Source organism: Branchiostoma belcheri, unplaced genomic scaffold (assembly GCF_001625305.1).
Source record: "Branchiostoma belcheri isolate BF01 breed outbred unplaced genomic scaffold, Haploidv18h27 scaffold54, whole genome shotgun sequence".
NCBI lineage: Eukaryota > Metazoa > Chordata > Leptocardii > Amphioxiformes > Branchiostomatidae > Branchiostoma > Branchiostoma belcheri.
This window is the reverse complement of record NW_017804176.1, coordinates 2,225,978-2,248,213: the sequence shown is the minus strand read 5'-3', so window position 1 is coordinate 2,248,213 and position 22,236 is coordinate 2,225,978. Positions and strand designations below refer to the sequence as shown.

At 43.0% G+C, this 22,236-nt stretch overlaps 4 protein-coding genes and 1 non-coding gene across 5 annotated transcripts; 4 read left to right on the top strand and 1 right to left on the bottom strand.

The window, feature by feature from the left end:
• Positions 1–631: 631 nt before the first annotated feature.
• Positions 632–749, bottom strand: Trnal-caa. The gene is made up of 2 exons: positions 712–749; positions 632–677 (listed from the first exon to the last, which is right to left on the bottom strand). It is a non-coding gene; the product is annotated as a tRNA-Leu (tRNA).
• A 1,245-nt stretch (positions 750–1,994) lies between these two features.
• Positions 1,995–6,131, top strand: LOC109481098. The gene is made up of 4 exons (XM_019783568.1): positions 1,995–2,369; positions 3,787–4,018; positions 4,259–4,627; positions 5,216–6,131. Exons 1-4 carry the CDS (start codon positions 2,355–2,357, stop codon positions 5,812–5,814), a joined length of 1,215 nt encoding a protein of 404 aa, XP_019639127.1. The 5' UTR covers positions 1,995–2,354; the 3' UTR covers positions 5,815–6,131.
• Positions 6,132–6,339: 208 nt separating this feature from the next.
• LOC109481253 (carboxypeptidase N subunit 2-like) lies at positions 6,340–15,914 on the top strand. The gene is made up of 10 exons (XM_019783794.1): positions 6,340–6,449; positions 9,038–9,113; positions 9,431–9,593; positions 9,864–9,957; positions 10,428–10,621; positions 10,959–11,113; positions 13,325–13,454; positions 14,006–14,239; positions 14,424–14,574; positions 14,947–15,914. Exons 2-10 carry the CDS (start codon positions 9,045–9,047, stop codon positions 15,599–15,601), a joined length of 1,845 nt encoding a protein of 614 aa, XP_019639353.1. The 5' UTR covers positions 6,340–6,449; positions 9,038–9,044; the 3' UTR covers positions 15,602–15,914.
• Positions 15,915–19,074: 3,160 nt separating this feature from the next.
• LOC109481117 lies at positions 19,075–21,364 on the top strand. The gene is made up of 2 exons (XM_019783604.1): positions 19,075–19,166; positions 19,458–21,364. The coding sequence occupies exons 1-2, from the start codon at positions 19,118–19,120 to the stop codon at positions 21,344–21,346; spliced, it is 1,938 nt and encodes a 645-aa protein (XP_019639163.1). The 5' UTR covers positions 19,075–19,117; the 3' UTR covers positions 21,347–21,364.
• Positions 21,365–21,377: 13 nt separating this feature from the next.
• LOC109481094 (nephrocystin-3-like) lies at positions 21,378–22,234 on the top strand (the record flags this gene model as incomplete). Its single annotated transcript, XM_019783565.1, has 1 exon — positions 21,378–22,234. A coding segment is annotated over exon 1 (837 nt), but the record flags the coding sequence as incomplete, so codon positions are not given.
• Between the last annotated feature and the right edge of the window lie 2 nt (positions 22,235–22,236).

Genomic DNA, 22,236 nt, shown 5'->3' with positions numbered 1-22,236 from the left:
AAATAGATCTCCGTCCAGATTAAACCAGTTATAGCTGGTATCTACCAGCTCTGGATCCGGTGAATGGATGGTGGATATTCCAGATTCACACACATACAGGATCATTAGCCCAAATGGGGAAACGTTAGAGATTGCAATTGGACCATTTGGGGTTTACCTGTTTGTTTCGTTATAATCCGCCCGTTTGTGACAAGAACAGGAAGGCATTACTGTCTTGCCTTAGTCTTCTCGGAGATTACTGTATTTCAGTTTCACTCTTCTGTAGCCTACAGGGAAAGGGTCCGACAACCTCAGAGAGAAATACGCTGTAGTAGTTGCACAGATAAAAGACAGGGGGCGCACGTGCAATGCAGCTTGTGGTGATAAAGTTGAACAATTCCTTTAGCGGTTCAGTTGTATATAGACGGGATGCCATCCTGAAATACGCGAAACGGAGACGCTCTGCCGTGCATACGGGCATCGTGCAGACGTTCTGCCGACGTGCTGTCTGGCGATAGTAATAGTCTGCCAAATTTCAAAGCCACACATCATAATGACTTGGTTCTCAGATATACAAAAATAGATTTTGAATACAGAATTATTCTTCCATATTTCTTTGTACCTTACCAGAAACCCTGTGCGTAAAATATAATGTCAGAAGTGGGATTCGAACCCACGCCCCCATTCGGGGACCAGAACCCTCGCTTTGAATGCTGGGAAGGGACTTCCACCCTTGAGTCTGGCGCCTTAGACCACTCGGCCATCCTGACATGTGGGGAATGGTGTCCGAGAGTATCATGTGACCGCTATAAATATCTCTTTAAATATCATTTCCCCTTTATATTGTATATATGTAGGCACCAGGATTATAAAGAATTGCTATTTGGTTTTAATCGAAAGTTACCCAGTTCGTCAAATCTAGGACGTTTCACATACCTATAAAACTGTATTTTAAGATGAAGCCGCTAGGTGGTTGGCCTTATTCCTCAATGATCAAGAAGCCAAAATTTTTTGATGATACCAAAGCAGCAAACACACGTAAAATAACAAGAAACAAGCGACGATAAAAACACGAACGCCTATGGCGTGGACACTAAGACAACAATAAAAAAAATTCAAAGCGCAAAAAAGTGCTATTCTTAGCACAGTTTACAATGCATGTAATATAAGGGATTGGCGCACAGAAAAATGTATCAACCTGACATTGGCCGTTTGCGTGAGAGATTTTGATCTTTCATTGCTGGCACAAGCCTCACATATTTCACATTGTCTGTGTGTGAATTTTAGCTTGCACGCGATCTTTTGATATCTGATCTAGCCTCGCCGTCCGTTATAAAAACACTTCCGACTGGACATACTCAATTTGAAAAATAAACGCACGGCTTGCTTCTTTTTTCTTTTGTCAAATGTTTACTTTTTCTGTTTCTTTTGGCGCGTTGCTTTATTTTCGCAACAGCTTTTCTTTTCCCTTCACTTGTCCACAAAACGACTTCATGCAATATATAAGTGCACACATACGTCATAATATATAGTCAGAAGATAACTACTAGTATGGCATCCCTGGCGCCCGTGCAAAAGACCAGGTCACAAAGTCACTCACAAAAGGGTGTCTATCGTGCGAGTCCATTGTTCGTCATCCTTCCGTGCACGACAATTCCCCTTTGGAACATTTGTTTTCACTAGCTGGTGACAGAAAAACCTTCTGTTTAAGCTAACAACAACAAACTTCACTGTCACCCCTGTGGGGATACAAATCTTGTATTGTATTTTACGGTGTAAGCTACGTTGCTAAGTCAATACAGAGTTGAGACTTGTTATTCTCCGGACTGAGCGTAACACAGTTATTTGCATGTATAGTGCAGTAAACGTTGCTTGCACGCGACAGGTTTACAACAGAACTGAGGACATTTGTGCGACAGTCGTATAGTGTTCGTACAGATTTCAATTGTCTTGTGGCAGAAAACTTTGTCTTCGATGCATGCATTGTCTATGACCAGCTCTGCAATAATCGTTGTTCGTACGACAGCGAATGGGGCATTCGTAGAGTCGTCGGACGTTTATGGGACAGTCGTAGAGTCGTCGTGCAGACCTCAGCTGTTTTGTGAAGAAAACCTTTGTCGTTGATTCTTAATGACCATTGCTTCTGTCATATAAAGCATCCACATAAAAACCGTACGGCGCTAGACTGTGCCTTTAGTCACTTGTTTGTTTCAAGTACACGTACATTTTCGGTATGCATCCATAAAGGCTTGCAGGATAACAACCACAGGGCTTGTTTGGACGTGGCCATACCGTGTCAGCTGGTCCCACACTCCACTGCGAACAGTGAAAGAACAATGACGAAACTCTGACGCGAACAGATCGGAAAACAAAACATGCAGGCGTACACGGTAAGTCCAGGTGGTTTATCTCACCTGTTATTACCGATTTTATATAGACATGTATACCGTTTACATGTGTTCTTTTCGCAGCTCCCTGAAATAGGTAGGTAATATTACTTACTGTTCTTTTGTTTTGTAACATGTTTAAATCTACAGTAATCCCGTGCTAACATGTTTCCAGAGACATCCAATTACTGTGTAGCCAACCGTTCTAAATGCCCCAGAAATGAAAGCCACTTTGAATATACGACTTTACGCGTTTTGCTTCAGGCGTCCTCATAGTTGCAGTTCATATGTGTTTTGAGGCTCGACGACATATTTTTCTCTCGGAAGGTTTTGCGTGGTGTGTACAAATGGCTCTGCTGCAAAAAGGACCGCCAACTGACATAAATTCTTCTAAATGAGAATGAGTCAAAGTATATAGCATTGGTGGCGTTATAGTCAAGAACGTACTGTGGGACAAGTCGGCGAAATGTAGCTGTGATATTTGCGGTTGGGTAGGTCTCTATTCCTTCTTTATCATGTCAGCTTAGCCACTGTTACGATTTGACATTTTCTTATGTTCTAAGATCTGAAATGAAATATTTTTTGTTGTCTCCAAGAAGATCTTTAGCTGGCCTGGAAAGCTGAAAAGAAACCGCCTCAGCTATCGCTACTAGCTATTCCAAACGAGAGTTTTTAGCTTCTCTCATCAAAAGCAAACGAGTCGGAGAACATGTGTAGCGCGTTTAATGTACCAGTAAACTGTCTCTTGTCAAACAGTTGAGTTAGGACGGAATTTATACTCTGTGGGAAGTTAAAACACTTCTATTTTCTTGCTTGCGTATGGCGTACAGTTCTGAAGATTTTATTCTTTTTTCTACCACGCCAAGACATATCAGCATATGTAATGAATGGGCATATTTCAGGTACCTATCACTAAAATTTGATCACAATAAAGGTCTGTAATTTGACCTTCTGTCTAAGAGGACGTAGTCTGGAGATCTCAAAAAATGTCTTGAATAAATTCTGACATGTCTTAAACTTGTGTTAACGTCTTAAAGTTTCAGGAGTTTCAGGAGCAAAGAGTCAGGAAGTTAATTTTTTTACTTGCTTCGACACAGTTTTTTTTTTTGCAGTTCATAGTAATTGACGTGACTGCAAACAGCCACCAACTGATAGTGTTGTCTGCGTTGCCTAGCGACAAGTGACAACAACTTTCCTTGATAACGACTGGGCCCTAACCTTGCTGACCTTTCGTAATTTATTACGTTTGTCAGCACATCTCTAAAAGGGACATATGTAATCCCCAAGCAGATATTGGGTAGAAAATTTTAACGTTCTCTAGCAGACACTATGTGAAGTATGTGGCGCGTTCAGAAATATGATATCATCATTGCCAATAAAAATACTAATGTACATATTTCTCTGCCCCCTTCCTCCATAGGAGAGTGTGTTTGCAGCTATGGACCCAGCGGCCCGGATCCGGTGGCTCGGCGGGCAGTGTGCGGAGTTCGAGCGGCGGTTACAGGACGCGGTGCCCCCGGATCTCGTTCCCAGGTTCCGGGCAGGGCTGGAGGAGCTGGTGGTGACCTGGGAACGAGAACACGGCCAGACCGGTGAAGGAATAGACGGTGTTACACAACTCAGGGAGCTGCGAGACTGGGCAGTCTCAAACGGTCAGTATAAGCTATAACTTCCTTTTTTTCATCAGATTTTTGAATTTTGGAAAAAGGTTAAACTTTTTTCTAGCACAAGAGATTAATTGATTGATTGATCTTCGGTCTTCTTCAGAATAAATGACCCAATCAGGACATGTGACCTCATAAGGAGCAATTTGAATTATGTACATTCATTTGACAGCAGAAGTAGTTTCTTGTTTTAAGTTTTAACTCCAACACGAGTTCCTTGTCTTACAGGAAAGCCGTCGCCAGTCATAGATGAATTCCTCGCCACGCACACAAAATTTTCAATCCTACAAGAAGATTTCCGAGAGGGCATCCTGAAACCGCTTAAGGAGGGCTTCCCAAAACATTCCTGTAAGAAAGTAAGAAAGGTTGAGAAGAAGCTGACAACAATCTTGTCGTCGTGGAAAGACCTTCTTAAAAAATCGCCCAAAGTCAAAGACAGGACTGTTCAAAGAACACCTACAGAAAAGAAAGAAAGCACAAATGATGGTTTTGAGGGTCTCATACCAGCGTTACAGGAAACGGCACAGCAGGCTTTAAAATTAGCCAGAAAATGGGGACGCCTGTTGGAGGACGATGTATTACAACAAGTTGCAGATAGTTCTAACGACACTTTAGCTCAAGTTTCCATGGCAACGGACCATGACAAGACCGCGAAAGAAAAGAGCGACAAACTCCAAGCAGATGTAGTGCCCAAATCTAAACGTTTCTACGAACAAGAAGGCCGACTGCATGGCAATGGTAAATCGCTAGGTGCGCCCATGTCCCCTGAGGATAACATTGGGCTTACCAGCAAGGTGGGTAGCACTTCGTTTGGAAAACATAGCACTTCGTTTGGAAAACAAACAACTAGACATAGGAAGGAGCCGGAAGTCATGTGCAGCCCGCCAACTTCAATAGATTCACCAGCGTCAACGACCATTTTGAAACAGAAGCCGCAAAAGGCACAAGAAATTCGACAAAATACACGCAAGAGTACTGGAGCCCCAGTAAAGAACGCCAAGGCGCCTGCCCTTCTGTTGGAACAAACGACTTCCCTCGTCGTACCGAAGGGGAAACAAACGAGCACAAGTCTGCCTTCTTCTCCAAGGGGGCTTTTCTTCCCTGCGGCTGTCACTGGTGCTGCAGCGATATCTCCTAAACACCATCGCAGAACGAAAAGCTCTTCAGACCAGCCTCTTGTAAAAGATTCTATACAAACTCCTGAGGAAAACAATCGCATTCGACATCCACTTGCCGTCGGCACGACATCCACAGGGCAGGCGGGGCCGGTCTCTGTGGTGGGTACGAATGAAGCTCACGGACGGGTGTCGTCTGCAAAATACAGAGGCGATGCTGGCTTCAGCAAAGGCATCTCCGACCTGAAAACGGAGTTTGAACAAATCCGACAGGACGCCTTGATGTACGAGTACAGTTTGGAGAGAGAGAGGGCGGCACACATCAAGAAAGAGCTAACGGGCATGGAGTCGAGGAAACGGGAAATCAAGCAGAAGCTTCAGGCAGAAAAGGCCACCGCTAATTTTCTGACGCTCGGTGCGAACGTTGACCGGGTGAGAGACAGGGTGGGTCAGTTACAGACCGAACTGGCCCGGGTGAGCGCCAAGTATGTGGAGACGGAGAAACGGCTACAGGAATCGTCCGACAGGTCGGTGACCCTTGCCGCTGGCATCCGACTGTGGAGTGAGAACAAGACGTCCAGAAGACTAGAACCGATAAACCGCCGAGCGTCTTGTAAAAACAGCACAAAGAAAGCAGCACAGGGGGAAGGGAAAGCTTTAAGACTTTAAGGTTGTTTCATGCTCGTTTGATGCTTGTTTCTATATTTTCGGGATATCAGACTCGAGACTATTATAAGAAATTCCATCCAGTTTATATTATGTGCTCCTGTGGAATTGATAGCTATGGAAATAACGTGGACAGTCGTCATATTGCAATCTGATCATCTTACCGGACCACGAAATGATAACATGTTAAGCAAGCTTAAGGTACTGTAGGCTCCGCCCCTAAGGCGTCGCCAAAAACGGCTGCCTAGAATCTAGTTCTAATGTACGAGGTTAACAATTTAATAAAGGCGTGTTGCCTTTGATATGAAAATTGTATTCTTTCTAATTAGCATAAAATGGAATTTCTTCAATCCCCAAACAGACCCAAATTTTACGTACTAGGTGTTTGACAGAGTGCAGTGTTTTGTACAATCTACTCGCTGCGCGGCCACGAGTGGTACTGCAGGTAATGTGTAAAAGGTGGTTGTCTGTAATGGCTCATTGCGCAACGTCTATTTACCGAAATCACCTTCGTGGAAAATACTTGACACGTCACTTCCGTTTCCGGCACGTTCACGCCTGAGTAACTCGACGAGTCATTTATCGTCCGTTTTGTCTGTCGTCGAAACGTCCGGGCTCAGTTTTGGCGCCCATTCCAGGTGAGTAAAACACATTATTTCTGTCAGAAATAATCGGAAAATTCGTCTCTTGTGTTACGAAAGGTGTAATTTAGCCCCCTATCCGTTAGAAAACACAGTTTGTGTAGAAGAACAACATTTGAGAAGTGATTTGTTGGACCTGAACGTTCAAGGTGTGTTTGTGGGAATGTTCGGATCGCCTTTTACATACCGATGTCAATCAGCGATAGCGCTATAGCTTACGGCGACTTCACTACTCTTGTCTTGTCACTGGGATATCTGTCGTTTCTTTTCATTCAAACGTCACTGTCATAAGGATCATCACGTAGTAGATAATTCTCCTTAAACATACGTGTAATTCGTGAGGCTAAAACGTCCCACTGGCCTTCACTCCGTCGCGACAGCCCCCTTTGGGAAAATTGCCTAATGGAGTGTAATCTGCTCGGCTCAGCCGGTTTAACAACAGGCAGATAGCATCGGTGACCTTAGCGGCTCCGCCCACTGCTATGTTCTTCATTTTTTTCATTGATTGTAACAAAATTGTTGACTGTCGAAAAGAATTGTGGAGTACAAACTGTTATAGTCTTAACGTCCAGTCAGCCTGAAGGCAGTTTTGGCGCCTATAGTGAGAAATCTAACGCACGGCATTTATAAATTCATGAGAACGCAAACGGTGGAGATGTTTTATGGTTGACTAAATTTGTGATGACAGTTTTTCTTCTTCTTTTTCTGCTTGGTGAATTATTCAAGGCAAACAAAGCTTGTCGTCACCAGGTTAAAGGTGACGTGATTCGCCTTGGGCACACCTACATGTGACTCGTCAGGACGAAGTGTCCTGAGGGGAGAGTGATCAGTGACGCGTTAGTTATCGTTTGTTTGAAACAACAACAAATGTAAAGCTTTTAATTTACGGGGGACGACAAGGCGTAATGTAAAACAACAACAAATCTAAAGGGAGATTAAAGACGTACATTCTTAAGGAGAAGATACATGTATTAGATGATACCGTTTTGACGGAAGATTTTACTTCAAATGCTATTAAACGGGTTTAACATCCATAATTGCCAACGATATAACAGATTCTATTAACTACGAAATTTGTGAATGGATTTTTCGAGTGTCATAGAGGCCCTATTCGCCAATATTTTGTAATACAATGTACATGTATAGACAGCCAGTTTTATAACACTTTTTATCAATCCATATAATTTTGACACAGATGATTCAACGTTACACGTCGGAAAGGAATGGCCACATAGGTTAAACAAAACGATTACATAGTATACAGTCGACATGTATAAACGGTTATACCCGGCCCATATTCAATATTTACATTTGTCCCAATACTTTGCCAACCTATACCAGTTTAGTTTTAGTTGGCAGTGAAACGACTGTTGGGGCGAACACAAACTAAACATGGCCGGATCTAAAACGTTGGTAGCGACAAACTAGAGCTTAGAAGTAAGTAAAATTTTCGGCATTGTTGTCTTTTTAACCTTATTCTGTCACTTCTGGCCTCGTTGATTTTAATTGGTTGACTGCATGAATAAGAAATATATGCTAATGAGTAATTGGCATTATATCTGTAAGGTAGGGCGTATCCTGACTAATACATTGGAATGTATATTACATTTAAAATTGCATCGCCAAATGGTAAAATACGTTAAGAAATTACTTTGTCTAAGCGCTGAATGTATGACATTATCCTGTGTCTATACCCACCTTTTATTTCTGCCCTCCTGCCCTAATTTCATTGGTTGTAAGACCAGGGGAAGTTGATCTGATTAGTAACGATTTGGCGCGCTGTAGATTTATTTCTTAGAGGGAGACTCATTCGATCAACGTCTGGAGGACATCCTTAAATCATGATCAGACATTGTTGTTGTTGAGAGGCTGGTAAAGGGGTTTTCAGATACCCGGTGCCACTATTTCTTATGAATCCACACAAATTTGTTAGCATTACTGCTACGGATTAATATCTTTTGAATTACATATGCTTAAAATTAAAGTAACTAACTAAGAACAAATAAACAATCGCGAAATGGAATATGGTGGAAACATGATTTTTGTTACCCCTGTCATAACCCTCATCCTGGGCGGCGAATACCACATCCTGACAACGTCACCCTTCCGACCTTGCTCCAATTCTAAGCACGCACATTATACACATTCTTTGAAATTTCTTAGCCAGTCATCACCACAAAAAAGGAGGAAATACATTTAAATGGTGTAAAGATGCAGGAATTTAGCTATTCTTCTGTATATCAGTTTGAAGGATGTGGTTTTGTAGTCATTCCACGCCTGTAGTCAGAGAAACTAACAATGCAACAACAGGAAAACTATCAACTAACTAACGGATGCTTTACATTCAGATTTAGCGTAGCGTGGAAGTGTTATGTACCGTGATCAGTGTAACATAATTAGAAAACAAACGGGCTCATTGAGGCAACACAGGCTAATGTGGAAAGTAATTACGACATTATTGGTTTGATGTAGTTGTTCTGAGTTATGAATGCAGGGACTGGAACGTCTAATTTCACACTTGATGAGTTCTGTGATTGGTGTTTGTATGTTTGAGATGTGAACAGATTTCTCATTGTGTATATCAGGCTGACAATGGCAGGGTTCACATCACGGCGGTTACTGTGGACTATTGGTATCATCTTATGGCTTTCATTGTTACAGGTAAGGGCCTATCAAATTCGTTGCACGATCGTCGCACAATGTACGACATTTTCTCTTATCCAACATTTCCACTGTTCTAATCTATTTAATCTCCAAGCAGATCCTATGGTGCAAAAGACAGTATCAAATTGGCCAGGCAGTATCCATTGGCCAGAAAGGGTCCAATACGCCACCCTTGGTTATAATTCTACTCTGCTATGTATCGAATGAGTTGGTCCACCATACGCAACAACAGCAACAATAACAAAAGAAGTTATGATACTAGGCAATTCAATCATACTGCAATATTGTGTTGTCTTATATCTTGCCGCACACAGACCGTCGCACAGCGGTGCCCCTCACCGTGCCAGTGCTCGCCAGCGGCAGAAGGTCTGAAGGTCGACTGTAAAGACAATGAGTTACCCAGCGTACCGCGGAACATCCCAGACACCACAGCAGTTCTCCTGCTTCTCAGGAACGGCATCTCCAGAATCCCGGCTGGTAAGAGTCTTTGTCTCCTGAATTGTTGATAGATAAAGCTTAAATACCGTCTATGTTATATAAAGTTATACTAGTAGTTGTGTTTATCCAAATTAGTTCTACACAATGTTAATCAATACACGCCGTGGTCCTCGGTACAATAAATATATTTACTGTATTTTTGTCCTTCGTTGAACGCTCTGGATACAAGAATTTAAAGTTCTATGTGTTACGTATACGGTACTGTATGATAATGCATTAATTCTAAGAATATTTTGTTCGGTTGTTTAGGTACGTTTTCGCGACTTGCCAGAGTTGAAAAGCTCAGCCTTAACAACAACCAGCTGACTTTCCTGGAAACAGAGACGTTACTAGGGCTGAACAGGTGAGAATAAAATAGCTAAAGTTTAGAATGTAGCAGGTGAGTCCGACTACTTGAAAATCTGTGTCTGTTTTGTCTCCTGCTCTACTTTACATGGACAAATGCGGACTCACCGATTTAGGCCATACCCTGGGCCTTCGTTAATGTAGCTGTATACTCGAGAACACGTGACTCCAGAAATAGGTCAAAGGTATCCTGGAAGTCTATATCGCCTCCCGTCCCGTTTACAAATGTGTCCTCATTTTCCATTGGCCTTAATATAACTGTGACTGTAAAAAGTACTTGGCCCTGATTCTCCTAACTTGTAATAAGAATCTCAAACCTTCTATCACAATCAATCACTTTATTTTTTTGTCCACCTGCAAACGATGGAAAATTCGTTTTTAAAGTCTAATCTATCAGAAAACAACAAAAAGCATAACAGATTCTTGTTGATTATTTATCTTAATCTTGTACAATACACACCTGTCCAGTCTACAGGATCTAGACTTGTCGAACAACCGCATTACGGCAATAGACGTCCGGACATTCCGGGACGTTCCGGCGCTCCGGAAACTGAACCTATCCCGGAACCGGATATGGCACCTGACGTCGCAGACCTTCACTGGCCTGACGTCACTACAGACCCTACTGCTGGCGAACAACCAGCTGACAACCATCGGAAGAGGTAAGAAAAATCAATTCACTACAATGATGTTTAGAATTACATGTAGAATTTATTTGTACAAGTCACCAGTTGTCACAAACTTTAACCTACTTTTCTACAATGAGCTACATCACAGTCGGATGCATTGTGGTATACGTTAAAAGCTTAAGGCCTCTGAAACATAGATGCAATGCAGCACACTGCACATGCACATTTAAACTATGAAAGACCTTATTGTTACATGCTGATCTCTGTGTCCTGTCTTTATAGGTTCAAAATAATTACCCCCAACTTATAATCGCAAAAATGAAGAAAAAATGCTACTACAGCTAATTTTTCGTCTTTTCACTGTGTCTAGGGTCTTCCCAGTACATCGGCTGCTTTGCAGACTCCGCCGGAGACCGAGACTTCCCGGTCAGTCTGACGCACAGGTACTCCCTCAGCCCCGCCAGCTGTGTGGAGACATGCGCCGCCATGGGGTACAGCTACGCAGGGCTACAGGAGAGCATCATGGTACGGTATGACAAACAAACAAACAAACAAACAAACAAACAAACAAACAAACAAACAAACAAAAATTAATTGGCAACACCCAGCCGCCACGCCACGTCGAGAGTTCGAGGCAGTTTTATTTTTCTTCCGCGAGAGAAAGTAGTCCGTTCCATGATTTCGGGGGCCGACACGCCTTACCTGAAAGCTTGTAGCTGAGGTCTGCAACCATTTATCTTCCTAATTCTAACTTATTGATAATGTGTAAGCCTCATTTGTTACCCCTATACATTTTTGAAGCAATGGCATACCGTGATCCTTTCAAAAATTTGACCTGAAAGCAGGTAATTTTCGTGCAACTCCCCTTCTCATTTCTAACTTGTTGTAGATTCTGATCCAACAGGAAATCTAGTGTGTATGAAAGAGCAAAGATTCTTCTTTGTGTTGATATATAACTTGTTATCGATTTCGAGGGCGACATGCAGATGCCCCCAAAACGCGCGAGGTCATGTCATAATTTTGATTCCAGAATAGAACGCGCCCGGTTTGACATTTTTAGTTATCACCTACTCTGGACAGGTCCTCACTCCTTAGAACGTAAATTTTCATGTGGAATTATGTTAAAAATGGTCTCCCGTGTATGTATTCCGAATTTCAAGTCAATTCACAGATCCGATGTGATACAAATCTGACCTTAAGATTTATGATTGACTCTCACGGCGAACCGCGCGCCGTTTTGAGACAATTTTACGTTCTATAACCCCCGGGAGTCGGGACCTCTTACTACAAAGCTTGTTGCTTGAGTTTATAATTATATATCTTCATTATTTCATTGTATCTGTGAATATTAAGCTTCCTATTTTACTCCTAGTGACTTTTTAAAACGATTGTTAACCTCTACTCATTTGATAATATGACCTGAAACCATTTGATTTTGGTGGAAATTCCTCCGGTGTTTTTACCTTATTTCTGTTTTCAAAACAAAAAGAAATCTAGTGCGTAAAATAGCCTGAAGTCTCTACTTTCTGTCCGTATATAACTTGTTATCAATGTTGAGGATGTAATGAGCTTCCTTCGTAATCGCGCGAGGCCACCTCATCAGAGGCATCGTTTTCGTTCCAAAAACAGCGCGGGCATCAAGCGCGTTCCACAGAGCAGACGCCAGACCCGCACCGTTGGATTTTAGTAATGATACCCGCAAGAGTAAGAAAGCATTTGCTGATTCAGTTCGTACTTACGTAGTCTGTGTCTGTAGGCATCCTTTGACAATATTGAGAAGGTACATTAGTACCGCAACTCGTGCTAAAACGCCAGTTGCACTAGAATCAACTAAACCAACGTTTTAGAACTTTTGGCGTAAAACGGCCGAGGACGGTGGCCCCGGTAGATATGAATATACAAGCATTTCCAGATTTTGATCCAACAAGATTTTTACAACAGACATAGTCGAAGATTCAAAGAATCTTACTCAATAGTCATATAAGACAGAATCGAGGGCGACATGCAAATGCCCCCAATGTGAATTTCGTCGAAAATTTAGCTCAGTTCGGCACCCCATTTTGACGATTTCACTGTTTAGCAAATATGACCATTTATCTAACAAAATACGTTGTAAAACCCTCCAAAAATTGATCATGTCAAGAATACATGGCATTCCCGTCTGGTACATGTAACGCAACGAAGGTAAATATGCCACAAACCAGGCTCAACGCAGCTGTGAAAGTCGGATGAAATTTCATCCAACTGCCGCGCGAAAAGAGTTTCCTTAGCAACGGCGTTGCTAGGGATCGCGGATCGATTCGAACTGCAAATAAAAAGCGTTCGAAACACGTTCGATTTAGTACGTGGCGTAACGGCTGACACCTCAGGGGAGGAGCCGGTTAAGAAAGTAATATCTAGAGATACGATGTTTATGAAGTGGTTACTTCCAGGTTCGGAAGTATTGTTTTGGGTGGCTAAATTGTGGTCTGTGTGTCTATTTTGTGGGAGGAGATTTGGACAGTTGATTGATAGGAAGTTGAAGCCTGAAGATGCCCCGACGCGCCGGGTTGGGGAAAGTGGGTGGTATATGGAGGAAGTCAGTAAGTGATGTAATACCCGATTGATTTACGTCCTACAATCCACTCAATGAAAACCCAGGTTTAAAATCAATTTCTTTATTGGCTTGTTTGTTTGCTTGTCATGTGCTGAATTCAAGAAAGGTATGAATGGATAACCGTTGTATCTCCCCCACAGTGTTTGTGTGGACACAGTTTCGGTAAGCACGCTAAGGTGGCAGAGTCGGAGTGCGGCGGGGAGTGTTCGGGCGGGCTGCCGACCGGGTGTGGGGGGAACCTGCGGAACGCCGTGTGGGCTACAGGACCACGTACGTGTGTATAACGTCATGTCAGCATCAGTATTAGTCTACCAGTGTAACCGCTAAACCTTATCTGCTTCATAGCAGAAGACGTACAAAGGTATATGTAATAGTATATCTATCAGGAGAAATCAGTCACGTTTGGGACCCCATCCTACCCACTGCAGCGACACCTATAGCTAGCTGCAGTGCCAAGTAAAATCCGTAACAGTCCAGTATTGATAGTGTGTAATACTATATTTAATGAGCTTTGTTAACCAGTTATTTACCTACCCGATTAAACTATTCACGGACTATCTGTATTAGTATTCATATACTATACGTTTTGTTTGTCAATTATACCGAGATACACCCTGGGACCCTCAGGGAGAACATTCATCGCTTAGTCACTAATAAATATGGTAATACTTATCAACTTATCATGTATGGTTATTCATAAATGTAACTGTGACCTACTATACAGGCTGTTACAATCTATTTGTGATTCAATGGTCATATTGCCATTTTCAAGAGTATTTTCAACCAGAAATGCAATGTTGCTTTGTTAACGTTGTCCTCAGCGTTGTTCAGCAACCTTCCGGCGCTGGACAGCATCACCCTTCACGGCAACCCGTGGTTCTGTGACTGCCTGCAGCACGGCCTGGTCTCGTTCGTCAACAACAGGAGCAGGGAACAGCTTGGCGGCAGTCCGACGTGTGCAGGCCCGCAGGCGGTACAGGGCATGCCGCTCGTGAACCTGACACTCGCTGACTTACAGCGACAGTGCGCTACCATCCCACCATCTACAACTACCTGTAAGGGATCTTCTTTTTTCTCAACGTCTCTATCATCCAATAATTTCGTTGCACAAAGTCATAAACTAAATACACTTCTGTAAACTTGACTTCCAAGTGTATATTACGTCCAGAGAGTAGGATATAAAGGAATGGTGACATGTTTAGATGTGCTGCATGAATAAGTTCGCTTCTCTGTTCTCAGCACCTACAGCCGCTCCTGTGACGCCACCTTGCGCCCATGCCCAGAAGGACACGCGGTACCTGAGGGTGATGGTTGCCGCCATTGTCGGCTGCTTCCTCATCATCATGAACTTGGTCCTGATCCTGATGTGCGTCTTTCTGTCCAGACAAAGGTCTGTATACTTCTCTCTTAATTATGTGTAAGGAAAACGTGACGTTTTATCACAAAGAGAAGTTTATTGCATATTCATGCCCGGAGGCAAATTTGATGTAACCAAAGCAGATAGTATGAACTCAATTCCTAATTTAGACCAAACAAAAGGTTGACAAGAGAAAAGCCTAGAAAAAGAATGTTGACTTTGCACCGAGTTTGTCAGTAACATATTTATGTTGATAAGAAAAATTAGTGTTGTTGATTGCCGGTTGTGTACATCTAAGTAGTTTTTTGGCGTTTGTAGCAAATCGGCGTCAATTTGATTTAAACTTTTAGCCTTATTCGTATATATACATGGAGTGAAAACCGTAGATATGTATTTTCATCACAGCTACCGCCGTGCAGTCCGCTACAACAGAGCCGTGGAACGCGGGAGGAGAATCAACAACTTCAGACGGGAGAGAAAAGGCACCGGACTCCTACCCGACCTGACCTACACCCCTGCCACCGACCTCCCGGAGGTGGAAAGCCAGCACGAGGAGACCGACCAGTTCGATGACTACGCCACGGTGGTGGACCGGCTCCTGCGGGAACCCCCCACCCCCGACACGCCGCTCAGTCCGCCGTACGCCGTACCCTTCAACGCCAAGGTCAACAACATACGGGCGGACGCTCCCAACAACAGCGCGGACGGCAGACAGAACACGGTGCCGGGTAGAAGCACGTTCCTCCCGCTTCACCACTTCGACGCCGCGGGAGACATCACAGATTCAGACACGGAATTGAGAAGTTCCCCCGAGGGGTTAAATAGTGACACTTCGCCGGAGGAGCGCACGGAACATTCAGACAACGGTTCAGTAAAGAACAGGCCGGCTTTTCCAACCACCTGTGCTGATGATGACCACGACTACAGTGAAGTTTTGGACGCTGTTGAGAATACGGACACAGCGGTAGAACCAAAGAACGAGGAGACAAAGGAACAAAACCGTACAGCTAACACTGACGATCATGACTATGATGATCCGCCTATGGAGGACTTACTGTAATTCTACATATGCAATAATACATTAAAGGCAAATCTATATCATGTCACATATATAAAATGCTTTTATCTCAGCCTTGCCTGTCGTCCTATTTAGCATAATTCCTGTAAATTTTAACCGTTCATATTTGGGTCTATTGTATTTATCTATTATCAATTATCTGAAGGATATTGTCCAGTGTCCAGCGTTTGTTACAAGGTTAGAAAGGTGAAAGCTACAAGACTTTGAACTCGAAGCATTCAACCGTAGTGAAATGGATAACAAAGCAAAGCATCAAAAGATCTTAACTTCATTGCAGTACAATTGCTTGGTAGACCATTGCATAATAAAGGTTTTGCATGAAAAAACATTTTTTTTACTTTGTAGTTGCGTTCAGCTCTCTAACGATATTCAAATCAAATTAGGAAAGTTCTCTTTAACTTTAATAGGATATAAGCTACTTAGCTGGCTGTATGTTTGACACATTGTGTTTCCACCGTTATTCCCCTTTGAAGACGTTGGTTATTTGCTCCACTTAACACCATCCAGACCGGGCTTTTTAGGGCATCCTCAGGCCGGGGGGGGGGGGGCTTTTGAGGCCCGCCCCTTGTAAATAACAACTACTTATCCAAATTTTCAGAGAATGGTGTAGTAATAACCCTAGGGTTATGAAACATAAAACCCTATTATGTGATATGTTGATATGAAATTATATGAAAGAGGGTCTGCATGGGGGGTCCTGGCAACGGTAAACCGTAAATTCAGCAGGGCCGGCAACGCTCAACGGTAAATTCAGGAAGGTCGGCAACGCTTGACAGTAAATTGACAGTCATTTTTATTAGAGCTGCACTAGATTTGGTATGTGAATCTGTGAGAAGAAGTGATCACTGACAAAATTAAGTATACCTTACATGTACATGTAATGAAGCACGGTGGGGTTGGTGGTGGTGGTGGTGGTGGGTGGGGGGGGGGTCCGAGGCCTCAACCCAACACCCCCCCGTCCAAATAGGGTTAAACATAAAAAATCAAAGAGAACTTTGGAATCCACCTTCCCAGACGCCACCGCGCTACAGGCTAGGTGAGGCCATATCTGGGGACTTCCGCTTTCGTGAGCTGGAACCGTTACTTTCACCTGCAGTCTGGAGATGTAAAGTGTTTTCTTTTACACCAATAAGACCGCTATCCTTTACCACTGGCAGAACTGAGGACGACACGTGTTTCCGAAGAGAAAGAAGGTGTGTATGAATATAAACTACGTGCCTCTATGTATGTCAAAAAAAAAACAACCCCATACTAACACTCTCATAAAAGTTCGGAAACTTAACTTCCGTCAGTCACATCGCCGTTGTTACTTTATCTAGCAGCACCTATGTAAGGCTCGCATCGCAAAATGTGATTCTGCGTTCAGAACAGGTGCAACTATTGCTGAGAAGAGTTTGGCAAAGATTACCAAGAAGAGGTTGTATTTGTTATTCAAGGTTCAAACTTAATCATCATTCTGAGCTAGCGCAAAGCAAACAGGGGAATAAAAATGTCTGGAAGTCCAGTTCTGAGCTTATGTTGCTACTGCGAAATAACATAGAATGACGATATGGCTGAAAAGTGTGAGAAATCCTTCACACATGGATATTTGATGATCGGCCTTCACTTCGATGTTTCGCGTAGCGACTTGAACGTAGTGCTACCGTTTGGCGTAATTTGACCTTTGGACAGCTCTGTGCGTAAACAGTTCTTTCCGGAGTGGATTATAAATTACAAAACAATGTGATTATAACAACGCGCTGGTTCCTTACAGAATGGGAAACTGTCTGGGTAAAGTCGCGAACAGTCGCGCCTCAACACAGGAAGCAGGTGGCAGGTTTGTGAGTTAACTTGCTTTTAGATCAGTGCTGAACGACTGTATTACAATGTTTAATTAGGCGTTCGTAAGCCTGTTCCCTACATTGACGTAACCGTGCAACAATACACGCAGTTTTACATCTTAGAGACCATATCTCTATTACTATTTTGTAGCAATATTTTAGAATATGTATGTATCTGATGACTACACTTCAGCAATGCACAACTTTATGTGGCGTCGTGTGGTGTAGTGGTATATCACTGGACTATGAAACGGGGAGACCCGGGTTCGATTCCGGGTCGTACCCGAACAAGTCCGAACATGCGCCGCGACGTTGTACCCTTGGGAAAGGTACTTTACACGACTTTCCTCACTTCACTCAGGTGTAATTGAGTACCTAGCTTCGGCTAGGGACGTCCCTCGGCGGATAGGACGTTAAATGGAGGTCCCGTGTTTGGGAGAGCCACACCCCATGCACGTTAAAGAACCCACCACACTTATCGAAAAGAGTAGGGGACCTTCCCGGTGTGAGTGGTTCAAACCTTACAGTATGGTCTCAGGTTCGACATCTTTGAAGAGGTGATACAAACCTGTTATGTCAATCCTTCCACAAATGTGGTAAATCGTCATAAAAAAACTGCAATGGAATTATGCAGTACAAAATTATTAAAGATATGTGAGCATCGCAACATGTTGTTTCTTTACAGTGAGACTACAGGAGAGGATCAACTCCCAAACAGTAGTGCCACAAGAATGCACGCTGAAGACAGGTTTGTGGGTTATTGTTTCCCATATTAGCGTAGCCATGCAACAGTAAGCGGTGTAGGAGTTAACGTTCTATTTACGTTTTCCATTACACGGTATCTATTATATTTGACCATTTTCGCCTTTATTTTTTTTGCGTTCAATGAGGCATTGTTCCTTACCCCAAAATAGGCGAGTCATGCAATGATTTATGATCGTGCCTCCTGGCAAGAATGATTCATCTCCCAACCTGTGTAGTTTTTGTGAGAATGTTTTGGTTGAGAAGGTGAAGTCCCAAACAGCTGAAGCAGTATTATATCACAGGAACATGATGACAGCAGGTTTGTGAGTAACTTGTATTAGTGTGCGATACTCGCTCCTGCATGTATTCCCAATGTCGATGTTATCAACAATGAGCATGGGCAAAGTTTTGAAATATCATACTTATCATACATATCACCCTCTCGAAATTGAGAGAGGGCGATATAAGAAGCTCCCAAGTGTATGAACGATTGCAAACATATGCATTGTACGTTGAATACGGTGGAAGACGAAACGCATTTTATCTCAAATTGTACCCTCTATAGCAATGAACGAAATGAACTCTTCGACGTAGCCTCCAAATTCTACCCAAACTTTCACACATATACAAATGAAAAAAAACTACTCTCCTGTTAACATCCGAAAACCCACAAATTACAGAAAAAGTGGGATCCTTTGTCTTCCTCTGTCTTCAAAAAAGAAGTCAAACCCAGTAGTTTTTACTAGTAGTTTCTTAGTAGTTAGTAGTTCCATGTGTACTAATTATCTGTTTTTATACCAAATGTTATTTCTCTTCATGCAATTAGCCCTCGGGCATGAATTTGCAATAAAACTTGTTATAATTTTACTTGCGCAGTACGTATGAAGAACACCTACAGAAGGGCTGCAGTACCCTGCAGACAGGAGACCTGGACATGGCAGAACAACACTTTGCAGCTGCGCTCAAGTCTGTTCATGTCAAAGGTAAGTCTCTGTAGGAAGTAAACCCAGGTGTCTAAAGGGGTACTGCTGACATTCTCAAGTAAGTCCTCCGACTGAAAACTCAAGTAATATTGCAAACAAAATACCAAAGAACATCTGTATTGTGAAAAATGGAAACACCAACCTTTATGCCTCTTGCTAAAATTAGCAACATAGTCCATAGCTAATTACTATGGTACGCAAAATGACAGGAACAGATGTATTTTGAATAATGCATTAAGCCCATAGTTCAAACGTTTAGGGTATATGATATCACAGCTTACGTTTCTATAGGTGAACACAAGAACGAGGCAGAGCCCCTGTACAAGCTGAGCGATGTCTACTTGAAGAGAGGAATCCAGTCTAAAGACGGTGGTGACTTCACCAAAGCTGCAGCTCTCTGTAATGCAGCACTGGTAAGATCAAGAAGAGACGATATAGAAAGGACAATCCAGGACATAACCAAGTCATTTGTTGAACATGTCCTGAATGTCGAACAGACGGTAGAAATTGATGATAGAGAGAAACACAAATTTATGCTAAAGAAGGACCGTGACTATGCAGAAGGAGAGATTGTAAGGATTGATAAAGAAGTAGATCCTTATAACCTTGAAGATGACAACCCTGAGTTAAGGGAAGTTGAGGAGAAGAGAGTGGACGCAATCAAAACATTGTTTCAGACAATTGCTCATCAGCGACAAATGTTCATAGCCGGCCTTGTAGATGAATGTATAGAGGTAATGGGCCCCCCTCTCTGTAAGTATGCTATGGTAGGTTTGGGTTCACAGGCCACAGGATTGGTAACCCCATTCTCTGATCTGGAATTTGCTATCTTGGTCGAAGAGAAAACCGAGCAGAATGCTCAGTATTTCCGTAACCTCACTCATTACCTGCATCTCAAAGTCATCAATCTGGGAGAAACCATCCTCCCGGCCCTGGGGATTAAGTCTCTAAATAATTTCTACTCAGATGATCCGCTAGACAACTGGTACTATGACTCCGTTACACCGCGTGGGTTTGCGTTCGATGGAGCCATGCCTCATGCATGTAAGACACCGATAGGCAGGGGTAAAACCAGTGCAGGAACAAGTGAACTCATCCACACACCAAGTAATATGACCAAAGTTCTTAAAGATGACTTTGGGGTCTACTTGAAGAAAGGCTACCATCTTGCTAGTATACTGGGAAATGTGTCGTTGATGGCAGGAGATCAGGGTTTGGTGGATGAGTACTTGTCTCTGTGTACTGAGCAATATCAGAAAGATAACGGGGGGATTCCTTTGGAAATGGCAAAGATTGATCTGACTGAGAATGCAAACATGTTTGAAGTCAAGCATCTAACTGGCAGTCTGTTGAATGTGAAGAAAGAAATGTATCGATTTTCAAGCCTTGCAATGTCCTGCTTGGCGCTGCTTCATAACATACAACCGACCACAATCTGGGAGACCATTCAGGAGTTGACAAATTGTCAGTTCGTCAATAGAGAGAATGCGCATCATCTTATGGTGATGGTCAGTATCTCAGCAGAACTGAGGCTGAGGACATACATGAGCAATGGTGGCCAGGTGGAAAACATGTCAGCCTTATCCTCAATGTCCACAGATACAGACATTGGGGTGAAATTGAAGAAAGTGTTTTACTTCTCAAATAAGAAACAGCTCATGAGATACTATTACACAGCAAGACCGTTAAAGGACTTTATGTCACAGTTGTCTGGCAGTCAGCCATTAGAAGCACCACCAATCCTGTTCGACAGTTCTCCTGAACTAAAAGCAGAGGTATATGACAGTCTGTGTGATTACCAAAACTCGCTGACATGCAGAGAGCAAATACTTCAGAACGATCTATCAAAACATGGCAAAGATACTGCTCATTCTGACACTGCCTCCTCACTTCAACGTTTGGGTCTAGCTTGGACCAAACTTGGTGACAACACGAAAGCAATAAACTATTTTGAACAGTCACTGCATATGAGGCGGATACTCTATGGCGAGGACACTGAACACCTAAAGATTGCGAGCTCCCTTAACAACTTGGGTGCCGCCTGGAATGGTCTTGGTGACTACAGAAAGGCGATCAGCTATTATGAACAGTCACTACAGATGACGAGGAGTTTATACGGTGAGGACACTGCAAATCCTAATATTGCTGACTACTTAACAACGTGGGTAATGGATGGATGAAGCTTGTTGATCACAGTAAAGGCGATTAGTTATTATGAACAGTCACTACAGATGAGGACGAGTATCCATGGCGAGGACACTGTACATCCTGACATAGCCTCCACACTTAGCAACTTGGGTGCCGTCTGGGGTGACCTTGGTGATTACAGGAAGGCGATCAGTTATTATGAACAGTCACTACAGATGGTGCGGAGTTTCTATGGTGAGGACACTGCCCATCCTGACATTGTTCGATCACTTAGCTGCTTGGGTAGCGCATGGAGAAACCTTGGCGATTACAGAAAGTCAATCAGCTACTATGAACAGTCACTACAGATGGAGCGGAGAATCTATGGTGAGGACACTAAACATCCTGACATTGCTTCCTCACTTAACACTTTGGGTGCCACCTGGGTATTCCTTAGTGATTACAGAAAGGCAATGACGTATCAGGAACAGGCACTACAGATGAGGAGGACTATCTATGGTGAGGACACTGTACATCCTGACATTGCCGAGTCACTTAACGACTTGGGTACCGTCTGGAGTGATCTTGGTAATCACAGAAACGCGATCAGTTATTATGAACAGGCACTACAGATGAGACAGGATATATATGGTGAGGACACTGCAAATCCTGACATTGCGAGCTCACTTAACAACTTGGGTGTCACTTGGGATGACCTTGGTGATTACAGAAAGGCGATCAGCTACTATGAACAGTCACTACAGATGGAGAGGAGTATCTATGGTGAGGAACATCCTGGCATTGCCAATACACTCAGCAATCTGGGTACCGCCTGGAGCAACCTTGGTGATCACAGCAAGGCGATCAGCTACTTTGAACAGTCAAAACGGATGATGCAGTCTATCTATGGTGAGGACACTGCACATCCTGACATTGCCGACAT

Coding starts and splice junctions, on each gene's coding strand:
- LOC109481098 (XM_019783568.1), top strand. Junction 4,019..4,258: donor AGACTGGGCAGTCTCAAACG/GTCAGTATAAGC, acceptor CTTGTCTTACAG/GAAAGCCGTCGCCAGTCATA. Junction 4,628..5,215: donor ATTACAACAAGTTGCAGATA/GTTCTAACGACA, acceptor CTCTTGTAAAAG/ATTCTATACAAACTCCTGAG.
- LOC109481253 (XM_019783794.1), top strand. CDS start 9,045: ATGGCAGGGTTCACATCACGGCGGTTACTGTGGACTATTGGTATCATC. Junction 9,114..9,430: donor TATGGCTTTCATTGTTACAG/GTAAGGGCCTAT, acceptor TGCCGCACACAG/ACCGTCGCACAGCGGTGCCC. Junction 13,455..14,005: donor CGTGTGGGCTACAGGACCAC/GTACGTGTGTAT, acceptor CGTTGTCCTCAG/CGTTGTTCAGCAACCTTCCG.
- LOC109481117 (XM_019783604.1), top strand. CDS start 19,118: ATGGCAGAACAACACTTTGCAGCTGCGCTCAAGTCTGTTCATGTCAAA. Junction 19,167..19,457: donor CAAGTCTGTTCATGTCAAAG/GTAAGTCTCTGT, acceptor ACGTTTCTATAG/GTGAACACAAGAACGAGGCA.